The sequence below is a fragment of the Sesamum indicum genome, linkage group LG11 (genome assembly GCF_026168435.1).
Source record: "Sesamum indicum cultivar Baizhima isolate 11 linkage group LG11, ASM2616843v1, whole genome shotgun sequence".
Lineage (NCBI taxonomy): Eukaryota > Viridiplantae > Streptophyta > Magnoliopsida > Lamiales > Pedaliaceae > Sesamum > Sesamum indicum.
Window position 1 is genome coordinate 7,978,190 of NC_142667.1, and position 19,505 is coordinate 7,997,694.

Here is a 19,505-nt window from a genome sequence, read left to right on the forward strand (position 1 = left end):
AGCTTGATGACCATGGGGTCGTTCTCTCCTCCTCCGTCCTCCAACCGATCCGAGCTATTGAATGAGATGGCCTCTTCACCCTCCACCTTCAGCACGAATTCTTTCTGTCGCACCGATCCGGCTGTTCGGGCGCATCTTTTCCGTGTTCGACTCGAATCGCCCGCAGTTGATCCTCCCGCGATGGTGTATATGATGCCTTTAGTGGGTGCGTTGTTTCCACCCATCGGGGGTTTGTCTGTCCTGGATGGGCCCGGATTTCTGTCTCGGTCCGGGCTTCTCGATCTGCTTCTCCTTCCTCCCCCACCAATTTTACAGTTTGGGGGCACGCGATCTCGGAAATGCCCCTGCCGAACGAGCCTTTCGATCTCGTCTTTTAGTTGGTAGCATTCTTCTGTGCTGTGTCCTCTCTCCCGATGGAAGCGGCAGTACTTGTTAGATATCTTCTTGGTGGGAGTGTACCTCGTATGTCTAGGCCATTTCAGCACATCAGCATTTTCTACCATCATCAGAGCCTTCTCCCGGGACATGGCTAAGGGAGTGTAGTTGTGATATTTTGGCACGTACTTAGGCTCCTTCCGTTTCTCCATTTTTGGTTTGTCATTTCCTCCCCCTCTTCCTTCGTGAGGTCGTCTGGGAACATACTCACGCTCCCTTCGCTCCGAATCTTTCATCGCGTTCATCTCCTCCTCGTCAATATATTTCTGTGCTATCGCCATCAATTGCTCAACATCGTAGGGCGGGTCGCGCGCGAGGGCGGAGGCGAAAGATCCCTTCCTAAGTCCATGTATGAGGATACTCACAAGCATGTCAATCCTCAGTTCTTGCACCTCCAGGGTCTCATTGTTGAATCGGCCCATGAAATTTTTCAGCGTTTCATCTTCTCTTTGTCGGATGTTGAACAGATGAGTAGCCGACCTCTTCTGTTTCTTCTTGCTTGCAAAATGAAAATTAAACTTTTGCACGAGTTGTTCGTAGGACTCGATGCTTCCACGGGGTAGGTTCGTGAACCATTCCTGGGCTTTCCCCGTCAGTGTGGTCGCGAACAATTTTGCCATTATCGGGGCAGATTGTCCGTAAAGATTCATCACCATCTCAAAGGCAGCCACATGCTCCTGGGGGTCTCTCATCCCATCATACCTCCTCAGATCGGGTACTCTGAATCCGGGCTCAACGGTCTGAACGAGGATTTCGTTACAGAAAGGGGAGTTCTTGTTTTGCGCTACGATCTCCCCTCGTTTCTTCAACTCGTCTATCTGTTTGTTCAAGCTATGTATCTGTTTGCCCACGCTCTCCACTTCGGCCCTGGATATGACCGGCTCTCTTCTTTTTGCGCGTCCATGGCTGCTGGAACCTGCATCGGATGATGCCGGTCGCTTACTGCGGTGCTCATGTTCTCCCTGGACTCTAGACTCTCTTATTGGCTCCACGTTTTCAAATAACTGCCTTCTAGCAGTTTCTTTAACCAGGGGGGTTGCTGTTCTCCGTTCATATTCTACTATAGCCTTTCTGCTTGCCTCGTCTATCATCCTCTACAGCTCATCCTGTGTGATTTGGATGGTTGCACCTGCTCCTCTCCTGGGTGTTTCTTCCTCGGCGGCATTTCTCCTCGATGAACCCTCCATAACGGTAGAATTCTCAGAATGTTCCCACAGACGGCGCCAACTGATCCGGGTCGAATTATTCTATCTCCTGCAACGATCTCACAGCTGTTCGACTAATTCTTCCGGAACAGGTTTTGGGTCCCCTGAGAATAAAACAAGAACCGTGAGCTCGTCGGGTATGTCCCCGACAATGACCCTCCGACGCTCAAGTTAGGTTGATCGAGAGAAATGTATTCTATCTCAAAGTTCGATCTCAATAAATGTATAGCAGTCACCTTATTTATGGCGTATCGGGGTCTATTTATAGTACACAGTTGTACGGAAAGTACTGGGCTACGTGGCCTCATCTGGTTGATCCCATTCTAATCGAACGACCGTCATTGTCCGGGTCTTCTGTCAACTCCTTTGACTCGGGTCGGGTCCTCTGCGACCCGACCGTTGTGAAGTACGCGGATCCGGTCGCGGAAATGACCATGCTACCCTTAATGAAGGGCTTTTCAGTCTTTTTGCGGGGGGGATTATTCATATACCCATCAAAAATACTTTTCAACTTTTATTATTAGACAAAAAAAGTATTTTTTAAGTGTTTGAAATACTAACTTTCGATTTTGAAACTGCTTTTAGATTTTTTCCAAATATATAATAAATGACAAAATATTGACAGAAATTAAATATGAGATATACTAATTGGAATAAAAATTATTATTTTATGATAAAATAGTTATTATTATTAACAAAAGACAAGCGCAAAAATTAAGCAAAAATAGTATTTGTTTAACAAATTGGACAAAATAGTTTTTAATTAATTAAGTTTGTTTCAGAAGTGATTTTTTCCAAACACTATTCAATTCAGTTTTTATCGACTTCACGTATTCTTTTTACAAACACTACCCACTTTTTGTTCTGCTACAAGTTCCATCATTTTCTACAAAAACCACTAGTACAAAAGTAAAAATCTTTTCATCTTCTAACTTCAGACAAACACTTTCAAAGTGTTTGGGATGCCGACTGTTTCAAATCGTAAATTGAATTTGACTTCCTCCTAGACTACTTTTTACCTTATTATATTAATCTTAATTCGATTTTATTTTTTTTAATTTATTTTAAAAATTATTCTTTAAAAGTTGATGTTAGAATTTTGTGCAGTAGTGATTCTGTGATAAAGTAGCAGTTAATTAGTCTCATGGTCATTGTACAGTGAAACACTTTTCTTGTCTACTTTGTCAGAAATGGCAAGAAACCAACTTTGCATAACAGCTGGGCAAATATGCATGTTTAATTACAACACATACATAAGCCTCTACCCCTTACTTTGTTTACTCAAATCAATATTTCATTTTAATGTTGATGATGTTGGACAATGTTGTTTCTCATCTTGTATTAATTGCAAATAAGAAATGTCTGTAGTTTATAAGCTTTTCAAATTTTTTCGTTTTTTGTAATAAAATCATGGGTTCTGATCGAAATGAATAGTACTTCGATAGAAGCTCCAGTTATGATGTACGAGTATATGTTAGGTCATTTGGTGCAATTCGTAGAAATAATGCCATGTCTGCTTCTGAAGCACCTGGCATGGAAGGTTGATAATATTGGAAAGTGCTATATCCGGTTCTATGTCATTAGCAAACGAGGGATTTGTGCAGTTTATAGAATAAGCCCAAAGCTACGTCTCCCTTGGGAGATGCCATTTTCAAGATAAAACCATGTGGCTCCAACTAGTGCATACAATACCTTGCACACCGGCTTCGATCACAATGAACGAGTACACACCAAATCAATTTCATAATTGTGACATATTATTTTTTAAATAAAAGACATGTGAACATACGTTCGATGTCACTTGATCTCCAATCTGCAACCATAGAATGCAATAATGAGTCATCTGATTTAGCCCAAAAAACGATCTTTCGATGCTCAAATTAGTGAATTCATATACATAAAAAGTATAATTCAAAAAGCTAATAAGAATTTCATACCTATTAGACTATTTGTACGAGTCATCCACTTGGATTGATCGTATCAAAATGACGTATAAAGACCTCGCTCCATCAATCAATATACAAATCCACGAGTAGATGGGCTTGTCGGCTTTCCTCCAACCCCATCCGATAAAATTGCGCAGATCCTGTGGCCTATTAGGGTATTTTCTCGATTACTAGGGGCCTTTTTGTAATTATGAATAAATATCACAACAATTAATTGAAGGTGGAGTAGGTTTATGCCCAGTGCTGCAAGTTAAGCAGCACAGCTGCATTAGCTTAAGCTTCCAAACTTTCCACTCTGTCCTTAAACTACACTGGAATTTGACTTTATGATCATTCACTTGAACACCAAATTCAAGAAACCACAAAATTCAACTTTCTTGCACTCAACCACTTCACATTGCCTTAAAATATTCTCCCCAATTATTTTTCCCTCAAAATTTACCTCTCCAACTACCCTATAAAAGCCACAATCAGTTCAAACACTACACCACCCTAAAATTCCATCTGCAGCTTTCAACAAACTCTTCAATTTTGATCATGGCATACTCGACCCCAGCAATCCGCCTTCTGGCGACAACTCTTGTTGTCGTCCTTTTAATCGCACCGGCAACCGCTATCACATGCAGCGACGTGATCAAGGACCTGCAGCCTTGCGTTAACTATCTGAAGAGCGGGAGCGGAGCGCCACCAGCCGCATGCTGTGCTGGGGCCTCAAACCTAGCGTCGTCCGCCACGACCACGGCCGATAAGCAGACTGCTTGCAGCTGCCTCAAGACTGCTGCAAAGAACATCAGTCTCAAGCCTGAGTTGGCAAAGTCTCTGCCTGGGAATTGTGGGATCTCCCTCCCATTTGAAGTCTCACCCAATGTTGATTGCTCCAAGTATTGATACACTACTCTTATTTTCGAATCTTATAAGCTCGTCATATGCATAAAAAAATACAAACTTCTTATAAGCTCTCAAACATTCAATTATAAGACGTTTCGAAGTCTTTATAAGCTCACCCCAACACATTTCTAATCAACTCTTACATTTCCATTGTTTCTAATTCCTTGCAGGATCAGTTAAACTGCTGGACAATGAGAACGTCGGGTGTACGCGTTTCTACGGTATGATCATCGAGGCAGGACGACCAACACATATAATAACCTCGGATGTTACTTATCCTGAGTTTAATTGTATTTGTTTCATATTCGAGTTTCTACTATGTCTGGTGTTTTGTGTTGAATAAATTGCAGCTTCTCCTCTGTGGGGAGAATTTGTTCGGAGATACCTTATGTTGTCGTATGTGTTATTTCTGCTGGTTGAGTACTATTACTATATTGTCTATGTACTATGAAAAGAAATGTCTGAGGTTTCTTCTATTCGTCGTCAGCATTGATTCACAGGCCAAACCAATGTGCACATGATTAACAATTCAAGAATTCAGACACTGAAAATTGCGTGTTGAATCTTCTATTTCGAATCCCGTTATATTTTTTATTTCAATTAATATATACACGTCACGAGTACAAATAATACGCCACACACGATTAATAATCCAATTAAGAAGACTGAAAATTGTGTGATTGAAAATGGCTCTATTGAATTCATAGAGGATATGTATAACTAGAGAAAATTACATCGACATCTAGATCCAGAATTGGGTATCAAGACAAATTTCTTTCTTGTTTGAAAAATTTTTAACGCAAAGAAAATTGTGAAAATTAAAAAGATAAAAATGAGCAGAGTCTCTTTAATGTTCTGATTCTTCTATTCAAATATAAGAAATTTGATAACTCGGCCATTTAAAAGTTTTAATAGATCTCTTGCTACGGTTTCTCGTGTGTTTGCGAACTTCGAGTGGATTTGGATTCATTAATTAGAAATAAGTTAAAAATAATTAGTTGAACTAATTATATTTGATTGGGCTTAATAATTAAGTGGATTACATTTATTTAATTAATTAATTGCATTGTGGACTTATAAGTATTTAATTGGATTAAATATTCACTTGAACTGTCTTTTTTGGGTGTTTTAGTTAATTAGGTTAAATAATGAGCTCAATAGAATAAGTTGTTCGGCTCAATTTAATTTGTTGGGGCAAATTAATCGAGTCGGATCCAAGTTCACCAAGCCTAGCCCACGTTGACCTTTCTAGGTTAATTCACTTTGCATGAACGAAGAAAATCAGCCACTAAGTTTATATTAGGGGCTGAATTTCGAATTCCAGACGGAGAAGAGAGTTTTACGGAAAGTTGATAGAGATAGGGAAGTGATCTAGTTGACTAGGTCTTCCCTCTTTTACTCGCAACTTCATACCAACTCTTCCATAAATCTAATACACAAAATCTAGATGTTTTTCTCTCTCCAAGTGCTGAAAATTTGGTGCTCCATCCCTCTCCATCTCTCATAAATGATTGGATAATTTATGTAAAATTTCATGGGTTGAATTTTTTAAAAGTTAATTAATTGAATTAATTAATTTTAAATTTGACCTTTTTAATTGATTTGACTAATTTAAAATGGGCTCAGTTTAATTTATAAATTAAGAGAGAGATTGGGCTTGGATTTTTAATTAGATTAAAAGACGTGAATTTATTTTATGGGCCTAGAATTATATTAGTTTTGATTTAAGTCCATTTTATATTGGCTTGATTTATTTAAATCAAGCCTAATCTGTTTAAAATAAGCCCATAACCCGTTTGACCTAGTATAGGTCAAAAGAGAAGGTGACTCCTCTTGAAAGATATGAAGGCTGGTCTGTTGACTTAAAATGTGTGAAATTTTCGATCATTATGTGTAGGTATTTGAGGTGTTTAAGGTACCACCTTGAATAAGATCAAGTGAATACAAAAGACTAGGTCTTTTGATGTACTTGTATATCTATCCTAACAAAAGTACAACACGTTTCTTCTCCTCTCTCCAAGAGTGAATTTAGTCATCTCCCCCATTCTCTCTCTCTCTCTTTGTCGAAAATTCTCTCTAAGAACCCTAGTTCTTTCTTGATTTTGAATCAAGGAAAGAGCAAGAAGGATCAATCTGTTAATTCAATAATATGGTTTTGATCTTTCATTCTTTTCATTTCTTTTCTTGCTAGCATGAGGAAGAGACAACCTCGTAATCGTGTGGACGATTTTTAGAGGGTCTCTCTATTGAGATCTCGGTGAATGGTTGGAGAATTGGAACAACATAATACGCCGATTGAAGAGAACTACGAGACTAAGGATTTTGTTTAAATTGTGCACCTCATTTTCTCTTTGATCTTGGCCTATGAATTTGCTTTACGTCTGGGATAGATCAAGGGTACACCACTTGATCAGACTTTATCTTGCTTGATTTGATTGAATTTTGATCTTCGCGTTTTCGCTGCGCTTACCTGTTTGATCCACATCCAAGGTTACCTGCCACAAGGTCTTTTTTCATGTGAATTGTAAAAGTTGGGCATGAAAAATTGCATTTGTAGCCCACTAAAAAAAGGTTTTCCAGAATCCCATTTGAGAGTTATGGGTTTTCGTAAAAATAGTGAGAGGAGTTAATGACTAAATACCAAGTCTTAATTTGAATACAGTATTATAAATCTCGTTGTTTTTCCTTTTTAATTACAGATGTCTAAGAATCCACTAACCATAATACATGAGGCAAATAAATTTGATGGAACCAACTGTAATAATTGACTGAGAAATCTCTGGATAGTCTTTGATTTCAAGAACTAGACCTATATTCTGGATAGGTCTCTTCCTCGAACTTTGCCGGAGAGGTTCGCACGTGAAGAATGTTTGAGGTCTCTTCCTCTTACTTTTACCCATTAAAACGACGGAGTTCACATCCTAAGATTTTCATAGAAGCAGGAATCACTAGATTCGGACCAGTATATCTTAAGATAATCATGATTTACAGAGGTTGATCGAAAACAGAGCCTCTCCTAATGCCTTCCTTCCATCTTTATTAGTTTATCTTCCACAATTTCAATTCACACCCAGCTTCTGCACGAATTTGATCAAGAAGATGAAAAAGACTTATCTAATAAGCTGTAGAAATTTATTGATCTTGATGGTAGTGAAAACAAATACCAAAGTTCCTCCTCCTCTCTTCTCTTTCCTTCTCTTCTTTCTCTTCTCTTTCCTTCTCCTCTTTCTCTCCTCTTTGCATCGCCTCTCTCTTTTGTTTTCTTCTCTTTTCTTTTCTCTTTTTTTTCTCTTCCTCTTTCTCCCCTATCACCACCGTCTCTCTCTCTTTTGTCTTTTCTTTTCTTTTGATTCTCTACACTCTTTTGGAAGTTCATCTATGTATATATGTATGTATATGTAGTTAATTATATATGTATATGTTAGTAGGTGTATATATATATATATATATTATTATTAATATAGTATTAGATATATTACACATTGTCCTTATTTCACCACTTCATCCCCTTTTTCATCTTATTTGTTCTTTGTTTTACTAATTTAGTGTATAGGATGTAGATATATATATTAAAAGAAAATGGTATATTTATTTTTTCTTCATCTTTACAAATTTACACTTTGATCCCAAATTCTTATTGTTCAAATTTTCATTCACTTTCAAGAATTTATCATGTCCAATAAAATTTTAATTGACACAAAATATTATTTATTATCATACCACTCATCCATATTATTATATTAATAAATGATAATTATGTATTAATGTGAGAGGATGGTACAACAAGAGTATTTTAAGAATAAGTGATTTTCAAAATATAAGTGTATCTGGTGTTTAGTATAGAGAACCCTTTTATTGGGAGGTGAAAATAGGAGTTATAGTTTTTGTAACATCCATACCAATGGATTTTAATTTTGTAACAACAATCAAAATTATTATATTGTAACCTATATATTTATAACAATAATGAGAATTATATTTTTTTTTTGTAACATACGTATTATTGTAGGGGAAGTTAAGGTATTATAACATCCATATAAATATGAGGGCTCTAGGGGAGACTTTCATCAGGGGTATATCTAATTAAAGTCTCCTTAAAGACCCACTTATAAGAATATAATATTTTGAATACGTAAGGTATCTAGTGGAGACCTCCATACTTTCCTCAGGAGACTTGAGATTCATCATTTTATATTGTTGTTAAGGACTCTCGAGAGACCTTTTGGAGAAAGTACTCAAGGCCTGGATATTGGATCCTAAGTTACTGAAAAACTACCTTTATGTATCAAGGTCTTTGGAAGACCTTCATACTTAGTGAAAAAGACATTCGTCCTATCTGATATAAAGGTTCGTACTATCTGCACGGACCACATTTTCATTATCTTGTGCCTAATATGTATGACCCACATTGACCGTCACATCATTTTAACATCTACAACATATGTGAAATCGTACAATTAGAATCCCATATATACATTGATCCTCCATATTGTAGGTACAGGTTAATTCTCCCACTCTTTCTATTTCTCTTCTTCATCTTTTCCAACCATGGTTGTTGGGGTTCCCTCAGTTCTAATGACTGTATATTTTGCAGATCTTATATTGGAAGGCATACCCATTTAAGTGGGGGTACCGATTAATTATATTTTTCGGAACAACATTGGCGCCATCTATGGTAAAAAAATTAAGATTTTTCTCTTAAGTGCGAGAAATCTCACTGAAAACCCAAATAAGAAGACACACACACACCAAAAAAAAAAAAAAAAAACAAAAACTAATATATGACCATTAGTAATTAATGGCCTAATACGGCGCTGAAGACTCCTGGAGCCATAGGGTACGGTGTGGCGCACGCCTTTTTGAAGGATGGAGCAAATGTAAAAGATAATCTAAAGATTAATATAATTAGTATTTCCTGGTTAGAACAATGCAAAAGAAGTTAAATAAGACTATTAAACAACCAATTCAATATAAAAAGAATAAAAAAAATTAAACTTCATATAATTAAAAACGACTAATGTTAAAGAATTAAAGAATAGAAAAAAGGCCAAAAGATTCAAATAAATACAAAATAGTTTATCAAAAAACAAGGATAAAACCTAATCATCTGATTCTACTTGGAAATCTTCACTTGCCTCTCCATCATCTTCATCTCCATCTCCATGTTCGTTAGATTTATACCCAGCCTCTTCTTCATCAGTGTCATTAAACTTTTCTTCTTCTTCCTCTTCTTCTTCTTCGTCAACAAGATTTAGATGTCCACTAGATCTAGATGAAGTAGATGTTTTTTTTGCTTTTGAGTAAGATGCGTATGATGTGCCCCCTAGTTCCCCGAGATCGAAAATTATAAATATTTTCATCAACCCTAGGAGCACGAACAATATCACCCTAAGTCAACTCGTCATCCCCAAATACAATAGCATTCTCTTCGTTACTATCAATAGTCAATCTCCCTAACAATCATTCATTACTCTCTTCTAGTTCATTTAAGAGAATTGGATTTATTGCATCACGTGCATCATATCGCCTCCTCAAAGCTGTATTATGCTTAATAAAACTAAATCATTTAGGCGCTTTTACTCCAATTTATTTCTTTTCTTAGAATTAAGCTGCATAAATTTAAATTATTAAATTAGTAATATTAATATAAAAATTATATCTACCAACTACCAATATATAAATTATGGAGTATACTTAAATATGAATTACTTACATGTTCAAAAACACTCCAATTTCATACAGACAGACGAACTGCACTTAAGGCTCAAAATTTTGATGGCAAAAAGTTTGCAAATTTGGAGTTGATCCTCCAAAAGAAGACCACCATTCAACTAGTAATTTCAAAAATTAAAAAACTTAATATAAGTATAATTAAAAAAATCAACATATTTGATTTGAAAAATAATTTTCATTACCTGGTGCTTTTGTAGCTCTATATAATTGCAAAAACCATCCCAAAAAGTCTTTCCGCTTTCTTGTACTTTGGGAACTCATAAACAATCTTATTTTGCAAGTTAGTACTTGGAACCAATCTCAAAATGCAAGCATATAACCCTTGCATAACTTCTTCATCTTATTCTACATTAGGATTTGCATAGTTGAACTCCGGGTTCAAGTAGTAACCAACTGCATGTAAGGGCCTATGAAGTTGAACGTTCCATCTAGCATCAATCAACTTAAATACACCTTTGTACTTCTCTTGAATATTGGAAAATGAAGCAGCAATAACTTCCTTGGTTCTATCCAAGGCTTCATAAATGTAACGCATTGGTGGTTTTGTTTCACCATCTATCAATTGGGGCACTTTGACTAGTGGACCAGCAAATTTAATTATGTAAAGAACATAATTCCAAAGGAAGGCATCAAAATGTAGCTTGCTACTAGTTTGTGCTTCTCTCGCATATCTACTCTCAGTCCACCTTTCAAAAATAAACATCTTCTTTAAATTCCCCTTCTGAACCTGGATTCGCTTCAACGTCAAGAATACAATTGCAAAGCGAAGTTTTGCTGGTCGACCATCTCTCTATTCTTAGTAAAATCTCTCATTATGCCTATAAGAGGTGGCATATTATAAATGTAGGCATTAATCATCACACCACGCTAATATGTCTTTTCAAATTAGGAAGTTCGAAGATATCTTCAAACATCAGATCTATACAATGAGCTGCACAAGGCGACCAATATAAACGGGGGTATTTTGTTTCCAATAATGATCAATGTCATTAAATAATAATTAATTAATTAAAATAATAAGTAAAAGATGCTCTGAGTTTATGACTATAAATTATTTTTAGAAGAACTCTTCTCACCAGCTAAAATGTTTGCACTTGCACTATTTATGACCACTTGAATCACATCTTTCTTCCCAACAAGCTACACATACTTATCCACCAACTCAAATATTTTTTCGCCAGTGTGAGTATATGATGATCCATCCATGGATTTTATGAATTTGCTTCCTTTTGGGTTATTCACCAGAAAATTAATGAGTCTCATTTGTCTTGTATCAGACCAACCATCTGCCATCAGTGAGCAACCGTATTTAGCCTTAATTTCTTCATGTTCTCTCAAAATTAGACATGTATGTTCCAATTTCTTCTTCAGATACGTGACCTTAACCTCATAATAGCTAGGAGGTTTCATACCAGTGTCGTGCTAGCCAAAGGCTTCGACTGCTGGTCCAAAACTATCAGCTCTTACAGTATTGAATGAGATGCCCGTATCACACATCCACTGACAAAACTTTTGTACGACCTACTCCCTCGTTTTCTTCCTGTTCTCACCAAACAATTTCCCACCATCCTTATTTTTTATTTGTTTCACTACCTCATCAGCATCTTGCATGAAGTACAGGTCCTTAGGACCTATTGATCTTGGCTTTTTTTGTTACTTTCTTTGTGCAACAAATTCAAATGAGCCTCCAAGCTAGACATTAGATGGACGCTTGCCATGACAAATCTCTTTTTTAGCTGAGATTCCCACTGCTCTTGTTCTTCAGCAATATCATCAAAATGTGGGATCGCATCCATATGTTCTTTCAGTTTCTTTTTCGCCACATATTCTTTAATCTCAACCCTCACATGCTCTGAACATTTAGGACACGATTTGGAATTATGAAAACCACCAATAAGACGTTGTCTGTGTCTTGTAATCCCACCTTTATGTACGTTCCCACAAAATTTACACATGATATTGTTTGGAATTATGAAAACCACCAATAAGACGTTGTCTGTGCCTTGTAATTCCTCCTTTATGTACGTTCCCACAAAATTTCCACTTAATATTGTTTGTGTTGATAGGATCATGCAAGGATGCGTAATTCCATCTTGGATGCTTTCGGTTTGAAATTTCAGACATTCTTAATTGAATAAAGATTAATCTGAAAATAAAATAAAAAAAAATAAATTTGGATATATTATATGATAAAAGAATAATTTAATTTACCAGAAATAAAAAGATATAGATAGATTATAGTCTGAAAATACATATATTATTATCAAAAAAAAATTCAGAACTTAAAATAAATAAATAGTACTTATATTTTTTTTCCTTGCAAAAATTAGAGAAGCGATTTCAAAAATTAAAATTTAAAAAATACATAGTAATTATATATATGATATTTATACTAAACTAAACATATAGCTGAATTATTAATTACTTTAATAATTAAAACATATGAAAAGTGATAATTTTAATTTATATTTATACTTAATTAAAGAAGTGAAGAACATAAAGTCATAAATTACAAACAATTACATAGACATAGTTACATAAACATCAGATAAGTACTGAATAGAAAGAAAAACCAGAAAAAAAAAATAGGGGCAGTCAGTGGCATAAGAGACGAACAGTCGTGTTGGAGTTGGAATATCATGCATGCAATCAGCCGAGTATTTATTTCTGTTGAGGCTGACTTTCTTCCTTAATTAATTTTTTTTTTTAGTTCACAAAGGCAGACCTTTGAAGCCAATCCCAAAAAGAAATTATGATATTTTGCTATTGTCTCGCTTTCTCTCCTGTCCTGATAATCATTATTGAACTTTATTATGGGGCTCCTCATTCTCAGCCTTCATTATCGGGTGAATAGCAATTTAGTTCCCTGTGATATTAAAAATGAGCACGTTACTCCAATATAAAAAAAATATAACAATTTACCCCCCTATACTTTTTAAAATGAAGCAATTTACCTCCTTATGTAGGGAGGTAAATTGCTTCATTTTTAAAAATATAGGGAGGTAAATCACTATTTATTTTTTCATGAGAGGGTAATTTACTTATTTGTTATATCACAAAAGGGTTGCTTGCATTTTCCACTTCATTATCTAAAAAGATCATTCCTAAGGCTATTGAAATCATGGTTGAATGAGTTTCTGGTGAGGTGCATGACTTCATCTTTTTTCAGAATTACTATTTGGTGAGAATCAGTTTACTTAAAATTTAGAATGTGCCATCCACATAGACATTCTGTTAAAAATCATGGTGTGCATATATTTTTTATTTCCACAAATTATTTGCCTATTTTAACAACTGTTACCTTATATTTTTATCATATTTTGTTCTCATCATGTGTCTTAAGCTATAGAACGTGCTAGCCCGGAACTGTAATTGGTCATCAAGAATGGCAATGACATGCCCAATTAATTGGACGTGAGTAGAAGGGGTGCTACCAAGATAGTTTCCATAAGCAAACCCCGGGAAAACTCCCCAAAAGATCTCTCCCATGAATTTAAGGTAAATTCTACCCTTGATTTATTTGAAAAACTTATACGCGTATCACTTCTGCATGCACTGTAAGTTATATTTCAAATATTATTTTATGGATACAGTTTAACGTAGATTTTCATGGTAAATTCTACTAAAGATTTATTCCTTTTGAAGGTCCGCCCTTCCATAAAATTCATTAAAACTGTTGAAGGTTCATTGTTGCGAAACGACTGAAGTTCCATGCTTTCTTCAAATTTTTATTGCTGGAGGTCTGAAAAAAACCTCCAAGGCTGATTCAAGGTTTGGAAAATGCCTCCAAAACTTCATCCGAATTTCAAAAAGTCTTCCAAAGATTAAATTCTTTACATCTGAAAAAGACCTCCAAAAGTTGAGGAATTTTCGACATGGTCATCATTATTTTCCTCCAAAGGTTACTATTAAATCGGGTTTCATTATTATTTTTCTCCAAGGCTCTCAACATATTAAACCTGAGGTTATTATTAAATTGGATTTCATCATTGTGGATAATGAAATTAAGTATGAAGCTCTTATGTCTGGAATATGACTAGTTCTAAGATTGGAAGAATTGGATAGCCTACTCTAGCTGTCAGTAGTTAAGTTATTTGAAGAGGGTGAAAGAGCTCCAACAACAATTTATGAGGTTTCTCCAACAACAGTTTATGATGTTTCTCCGACAAAAATGTATGAGGTTTCTTCCAATCAACAAGTATGAAAAAGACAGAGGTCGTAAAAAAGACCTCAAATCTTAAAATGTCTAAAAAATATTATGTCTAAAAAAGACCTCCAATATGGAAATATTTGAAACATACATCTAGTTTTAAAGGTCTAAAAAGACCTCTAGTTCAGAAGGTCTAGAAAAAGTCTGAAAAAGACCTCCGGAATTAGAGAACGGTGAAGGTCCAAAAACTACCTCTAAACTTAAGCTGAGAAAGATGAAGGTATGAAAAGACCTCTGAAATTAGAGATTTGTTTGAAAAAAAAAAAACCCTGAAAAGATCCTCAAAACTATTGAAATGAGATAAAGGTTCTAAAAAACGCCTTCAATACTTCATCTAAAACTAACTTTTGGTATCACCATCTGCAAAGTATGCAAGATACAAATAATGGTTGGAACTTTCGTTCACTCACCATCATCACTTGGGACTTTCCTTATACATTCAACTGAGTTCTCGTCGATGACTGCTTCAAGTTCAACACTAGAGGTCCTATCCTCAGTGGCATCTTATTGTTTATTCTTTAGCACATCAATAATTTTATCCACTATTAGATTCAGCTATTTCAAGCCTAATTCAGTTGTGATTCAGCAACTTTATCTCACTCAATTGTTTGGGTCATATCTACCTTGAGAATTAGCAAAGTACTGTGTTAATAATTTTGCAGCTTCATTAAACACTTCTAATAACTTGTACATAATCATCTAAAGGAACTTTAGAAAGAGTGAAATTTTTCTAAGGCATTATTTACTCTGAAAGCAAGGGCCTTCCAAATTCCTATAATATTGAAACAGGTACTTGCTTCACATATTTTGAAACGTTTTATAAGTTTTGGCCTTTTGATATCTGCTTATAGACACAGACAAATTCCAAGACAAGAATAAACATTAGAGAATATGAAGCAGCTACATCTTTATATGTCAAAGCTAATCCACTATCTTCGTGTATTAAATCACTTTTAGAATATTATTCCCTATGAACGTCATAATAGGGGACTTTCGATGAGAAAATTATCTTGGTTTTTTCAGATTTTTCGACAATCCCTAAATTATTTATTAAGGCTAGAAATTATCTCCGGTCTACTTACCAAGCTTTGTCTCTTCTAAAACTTGATAAGTAGGGGACTTCTGATGTGGGATACTCGTAACAGTCATTAGAGACCTTCAACAACAGTCGAAACTCTAATTGTACAAGTATTTAAAAGGGTGCCCTAGGGGAGACATTTGTCAGGTGTGTATCTAATTATGCTCTTCCCAAAGACCCGCTTATAAGAACATTATATTATGAGTAGCCAACATATCCAACGGAGACCTCCGTACTTCCCTGTGGAGACTTGAGACATTCATCCGTTCATATTATTGTTAGGGGCTCCCAAGAAACCTTTTACAGAAATTACTCAAGGTCTAGATATTGGATCTTAAGTTATTGAAAAAAATACCTATGTACCGAGATCTGTGGGAGACCTCTGTACTTAGTGAAAAGGACATTAGTCCTTATCTAACATAAAGGTACGTACTGTCAGTCCGAATCATATTTTTCACTATCTTGGGCTTGATATGTACAACCCATAGTGAGTTTTCGATTAATTTAACAATTACGGCATATGTAAAATCGTATAATTAGGATCCCCTATTGACCCTCCATACTCCTCCCAACTCTTTCTATTTCAATTCTTCATCTTCTCAAACCAAGTTTGTACGAAAAATATGGTGTATTTTCATCCACATACGTATGCATATAATTATGAGTATGATCTAAGGTTAATTATAAAAATATAAAATTATATATGTATCTTTTTAAAAATTTAAAATTATACTTACAACTTTTACAAAAAATTTACCGTTTACATTTAGTCTTCTTTCATTATAATTTGAATAAGAAATACTAACGACGGTAAATAAAATATATAAATTTTTAATTTTACCACATATTTGAAATTCCTATGTAATAATATTATATTTATTTTTAAAAATATAATTATGTTCAACACTTTCTATATATATTATATTTATTTTTTAATAAATACAAAAGTATTAAATTAGGTGTAAAATTAACATTTTAGGTAAATTTTTCTTTGTTGACGGTAATATTTTTCATCCAAACTCTAATAAAAATATAATGTATAGAAGAAGAATTCTTGGAGGATTGCATAAGTATAATTTTAAATTTTCTTTAGGGTATATTTGGATTTGAATAAAAGGAATTCGAAATCCACACATATTTATGAAAATCTTAATTCAAAATTAAAATAATAAGAATTTAAAATTCTTTATATTTAGAATTATCCAAACATATTAAGAAATTTGAAATAATCCAAATACAATTTTAAGATATATTTGGATTAATGAATTTGGATTTAAAGAAATGATTTTAAATGTATATCCATCTCAAATTAATTTGAAATCTATTTATATGTATCAAAATTTAATTTAAAATAAAAAATTTTCACATTATCTAAACTATTTAAAAAATTGGTCAAGACGATTTCAAATCGTTGTATCGAAATGAGAAATATAATTTCACATACTTAAAATATGTATATGTATGAACTAACATGAGATGATATGGTATTTTGTTGTTAGGAGAAAGAAGTACTGTACAGGGGAGGGGGAGAGAGAGGAGAGGAGAGGAGAGGAGAGGAGAGAGAGAATACGCATCCTCTGTCCTCACGTCTCCTTTTTTTAATTGAGAAAAAGAGATACAATAAAACAGTATATAATAGAGAGAAAAAAGTAAGATAAGCAAACAACAAAAGGGGGATACGCTCGAAAAACTCGAACGACCGAAGGAAACGTAGAGGAATTTACAGCGAAATAATATACTATGCTGCAATCACTCAGAACCCACCCTCTATTCTTCATTCGGGTTTTCTCCTCAGAAAAAAATAATTTAATTTACCAGAAATAAAGAGATATAGATAGATTATAGTCTGAAAATACATATATTATTATCAAAAAGAAATTCAGAACTTAAAATAAATAAATAATACTCATTTTTTTTTTCCTTGCCAAAATTAGAGAAGCGATTTCAAAAATTAAAATTTAAAAAATACATAGTAATTATATATATGATATTTATACTAAACTAAACATATAACTGAATTATTAATTACTTTAATAATTAAAACATATGAAAAGTGATCATTTTAATTTATATTTATACTAAATTAAAGAAGTAAAGAACATAAAGTCTTAAACTACAAACAATTACATAGACATAGTTACATAAACATCACATAAGTACTGTAGATTGCAGAAGAAATCAGAAATAGAAAGAGAAACCAGAAAAAAAATAGGGGCAGTCAGTGGCATAAGAGACGAACAGTCGTGTTGGAGTTGGAATATCATGCATGCAATCGGCAGAGTATTTATTTCTGTTGAGGCTGACTTACTTCCTTAATTAGTTTTTTTTTTTAGTTCACAAAGGCAGACCTTTGAAGTCAATCCCAAAAAGAAATTATGATATTTTGCTATTGTCTCGCTTTCTCTCCTGTCCTGATAATCATTATTGAACTTTATTATGGGGCTCTTCATTCTCAGCCTTCATTATCGGGTGAATAGCAATTTAGTTCCCTGTGATATTAAAAATGAGCACGTTACTCCAATATAAAAAAAATATAACAATTTACCCCCCTATACTTTTTAAAATGAAGCAATTTACCTCCTTATGTAGGGAGGTAAATTGCTTCATTTTTAAAAATATAGGGAGGTAAATCACTATTTATTTTTTCATGAGAGGGTAATTTACTTATTTGTTATATCACAAAAGGGTTGCTTGCATTTTCCCCTTCATTATCTAAAAAGATCATTCCTAAGGCTATTGAAATCATGGTTGAATGAGTTTCTGGTGAGGTGCATGACTTCATCTTTTTTCAGAATTACTATTTGGTGAGAATCAGTTTACTTAAAATTTAGAACGTGCCATCCACAGAGACGTTCTATTAAAAATCATGGTGTGCATATATTTTTTATTTTCATAAATTATTTGCCTATTTGAACAACTACTACCTTATGTTTTTATCATATTTTGTTCTCATCATGTGTCTTAAGCTATAGAACGTGCTAGCCCGGAACTGTAATTGGTCATCAAGAATGGCAATGACATGCCCAATTAATTGGACGTGAGTAGAAGGGGTGCTACCAAGATAGTTTCCATAGGCAACCCCCGGGAAAACTCCCCAAAAGATCTCTCCCATGAATTTATGGTAAATTCTACCCTTGATTTATTTGAAAAACTTATACGCGTATCACTTCTGCATGCACTGTAAGTTATATTTCAAATATTATTTTATGGATACAGTTTAACGTAGATTTTCATGGTAAATTCTACTAAAGATTTATTGCTTTTGAAGGTTCGCCCTTCCATAAAATTCATTAAAACTGTTGAAGGTTCATTGTTGTGAAACGACTGAAGTTCCATGCTTTCTTCAAATTTTTATTGTTGGAGGTCTGAAAAAACCTCCAAGGCTGATTCAAGGTTTGGAAAATGCCTCCAAAACTTTATCCGAATTTCAAAAAGTCTTCCAAAGATTAAATTCTTTACATCTGAAAAAGACCTCCAAAAGTTGACGAATTTTCGACATGGTCATCATTATTTTCCTCCGAGGCCACCTAGGTATAAAATCAAAGGTTACTATTAAATCGGGTTTCATTATTATTTTTCTCCAAGGCTCTCAACATATTAAACCTGAGGTTATTATTAAATTGGATTTCATCATTGTGGATAACGAAATTAAGTATGAAGCTCTTATGTCTGGAATATGACTAGTTCTAAGATTGGAAGAATTGGATAGCTTACTCTAGCTGTCACTAGTTAAGTTATTTGGAAAGGGTGAAAGAGCTCCAACAACAATTTATGAGGTTTCTGCAACAACAGTTTATGATGTTTCTCCGATAAAAATGTATGAGGTTTCTTCCAATCAACAAGTATGAAAAAGACAGAGGTCGTAAAAAAGACCTCCAATCTTAAAATGTCTAAAAAATATTATGTCTAAAAAAGACCTCAAATATGGAAATATTTGGAAAAGACATCTAGTTTTAAAGGTCTAAAAAGACCTCTAGTTCAGAAGGTCTAGAAAAAGTCTAAAAAAGACC

At 34.3% G+C, this 19,505-nt stretch overlaps 2 protein-coding genes and 1 pseudogene across 2 annotated transcripts; 1 reads left to right on the forward strand and 2 right to left on the reverse strand.

Annotated features, from left to right (window-relative positions):
* The first annotated feature begins 4,056 nt into the window (after positions 1 to 4,056).
* Positions 4,057 to 4,950, forward strand: LOC105173390 (Bifunctional inhibitor/lipid-transfer protein/seed storage 2S albumin superfamily protein). The gene is made up of 2 exons (XM_011095103.3): positions 4,057 to 4,467; positions 4,645 to 4,950. The coding sequence occupies exons 1-2, from the start codon at positions 4,124 to 4,126 to the stop codon at positions 4,652 to 4,654; spliced, it is 354 nt and encodes a 117-aa protein (XP_011093405.1). The 5' UTR covers positions 4,057 to 4,123; the 3' UTR covers positions 4,655 to 4,950.
* Positions 4,951 to 9,934: 4,984 nt separating this feature from the next.
* Positions 9,935 to 10,742, reverse strand: LOC148785071 (uncharacterized; annotated as a pseudogene).
* A 322-nt stretch (positions 10,743 to 11,064) lies between these two features.
* On the reverse strand, positions 11,065 to 11,506 carry LOC148785072 (uncharacterized). The gene is made up of 2 exons (XM_088875217.1): positions 11,358 to 11,506; positions 11,065 to 11,170 (listed from the first exon to the last, which is right to left on the reverse strand). Exons 1-2 carry the CDS (start codon positions 11,498 to 11,500, stop codon positions 11,065 to 11,067), a joined length of 249 nt encoding a protein of 82 aa, XP_088731343.1. The 5' UTR covers positions 11,501 to 11,506.
* Positions 11,507 to 19,505: the final 7,999 nt, after the last annotated feature.

Bases quoted from the DNA above. Each gene is read 5' to 3' on its own strand.
- LOC105173390 (XM_011095103.3), top strand. From the start codon at position 4,124: ATGGCATACTCGACCCCAGCAATCCGCCTTCTGGCGACAACTCTTGTT.
- LOC148785072 (XM_088875217.1), bottom strand. From the start codon at position 11,500: ATGGCAGATGGTTGGTCTGATACAAGACAAATGAGACTCATTAATTTT. The intron at 11,171-11,357 runs GTATGTGTAGCT...ATTGGAAACAAA, and splicing joins ATATTTGAGTTGGTGGATAA to ATACCCCCGTTTATATTGGT.